Genomic DNA, 619 nt, shown 5'->3' with positions numbered 1-619 from the left:
GGCTGCAGCCCTCAGCCGCCAGCGCTGTGGCTTCGCGCACCAGCTCCGCGCGGTAGAAGAGGCGCACGTGCAGCCAGCAATCTGCGGGAAAGGGAGCGGGCGCTGGCTCCCTCTCCATCCACACAACCGGGCAGGGGACCCAGCGGTCCTCCCGGCCCCCACCTCAGGAATTTTTGACACTCTCTCCCGTTAAGTGATAATAATTCTAGCAGTAGTGGTGGTGGTAGTATATAATTACAGCTTCCAGTATAACTACTTTCAACGGATACATACTTGGAACTACCAGGATGGAACTGGTAGTTGAGCTTCAAAATCAGAGTTTGGAGCCATCAGTACAATGGGGGCATGATACTGCTGCCCTCCTAGCCCCAGTTTTTGGAATTCTAGGAGCTTCTTCCCAGCAAGGATTTTAGTGCTGGAAGAAATAATAATAATAGCAACAACAACAAAACAGCAGGCTCCAGTTAGCAGTATGCTCAGTGGTTAGGGCTGTGGGCTCTGCAGCCAGGCCCTTGGATTCTAATCTCTCACTGCCACTTAGGAACTGTGGCCTCTTAGTAACTTTCCCAAGGTTACTGTGTGGCCTTGGGCAGGGTTCTTAATAGATCGGAAGAGCACA

The 619-nt window shown here is 52.0% G+C and overlaps 1 protein-coding gene across 1 annotated transcript in view; it reads right to left on the bottom strand.

Annotated features, from left to right (window-relative positions):
• LOC104990004 (interferon regulatory factor 4-like) overlaps nucleotides 1-619 on the bottom strand; it is a 10251-nt gene that overhangs the window by 1493 nt on the left and 8139 nt on the right. The window contains exon 6 of the mRNA XM_010841884.1: nucleotides 5-81. Coding sequence (XP_010840186.1) covers nucleotides 5-81 — 77 coding nt within the window. The remainder of the gene's footprint in view (nucleotides 1-4; nucleotides 82-619) is intronic.

The sequence above is a fragment of the Bison bison genome, unplaced genomic scaffold, assembly GCF_000754665.1.
Source record: "Bison bison bison isolate TAMUID 2011002044 unplaced genomic scaffold, Bison_UMD1.0 scf7180017864167, whole genome shotgun sequence".
NCBI classification, from domain to species: Eukaryota; Metazoa; Chordata; class Mammalia; order Artiodactyla; family Bovidae; genus Bison; species Bison bison.
Note: the sequence above shows the minus strand (reverse complement) of the source record. Positions and strands in the feature narration are given on the sequence as shown.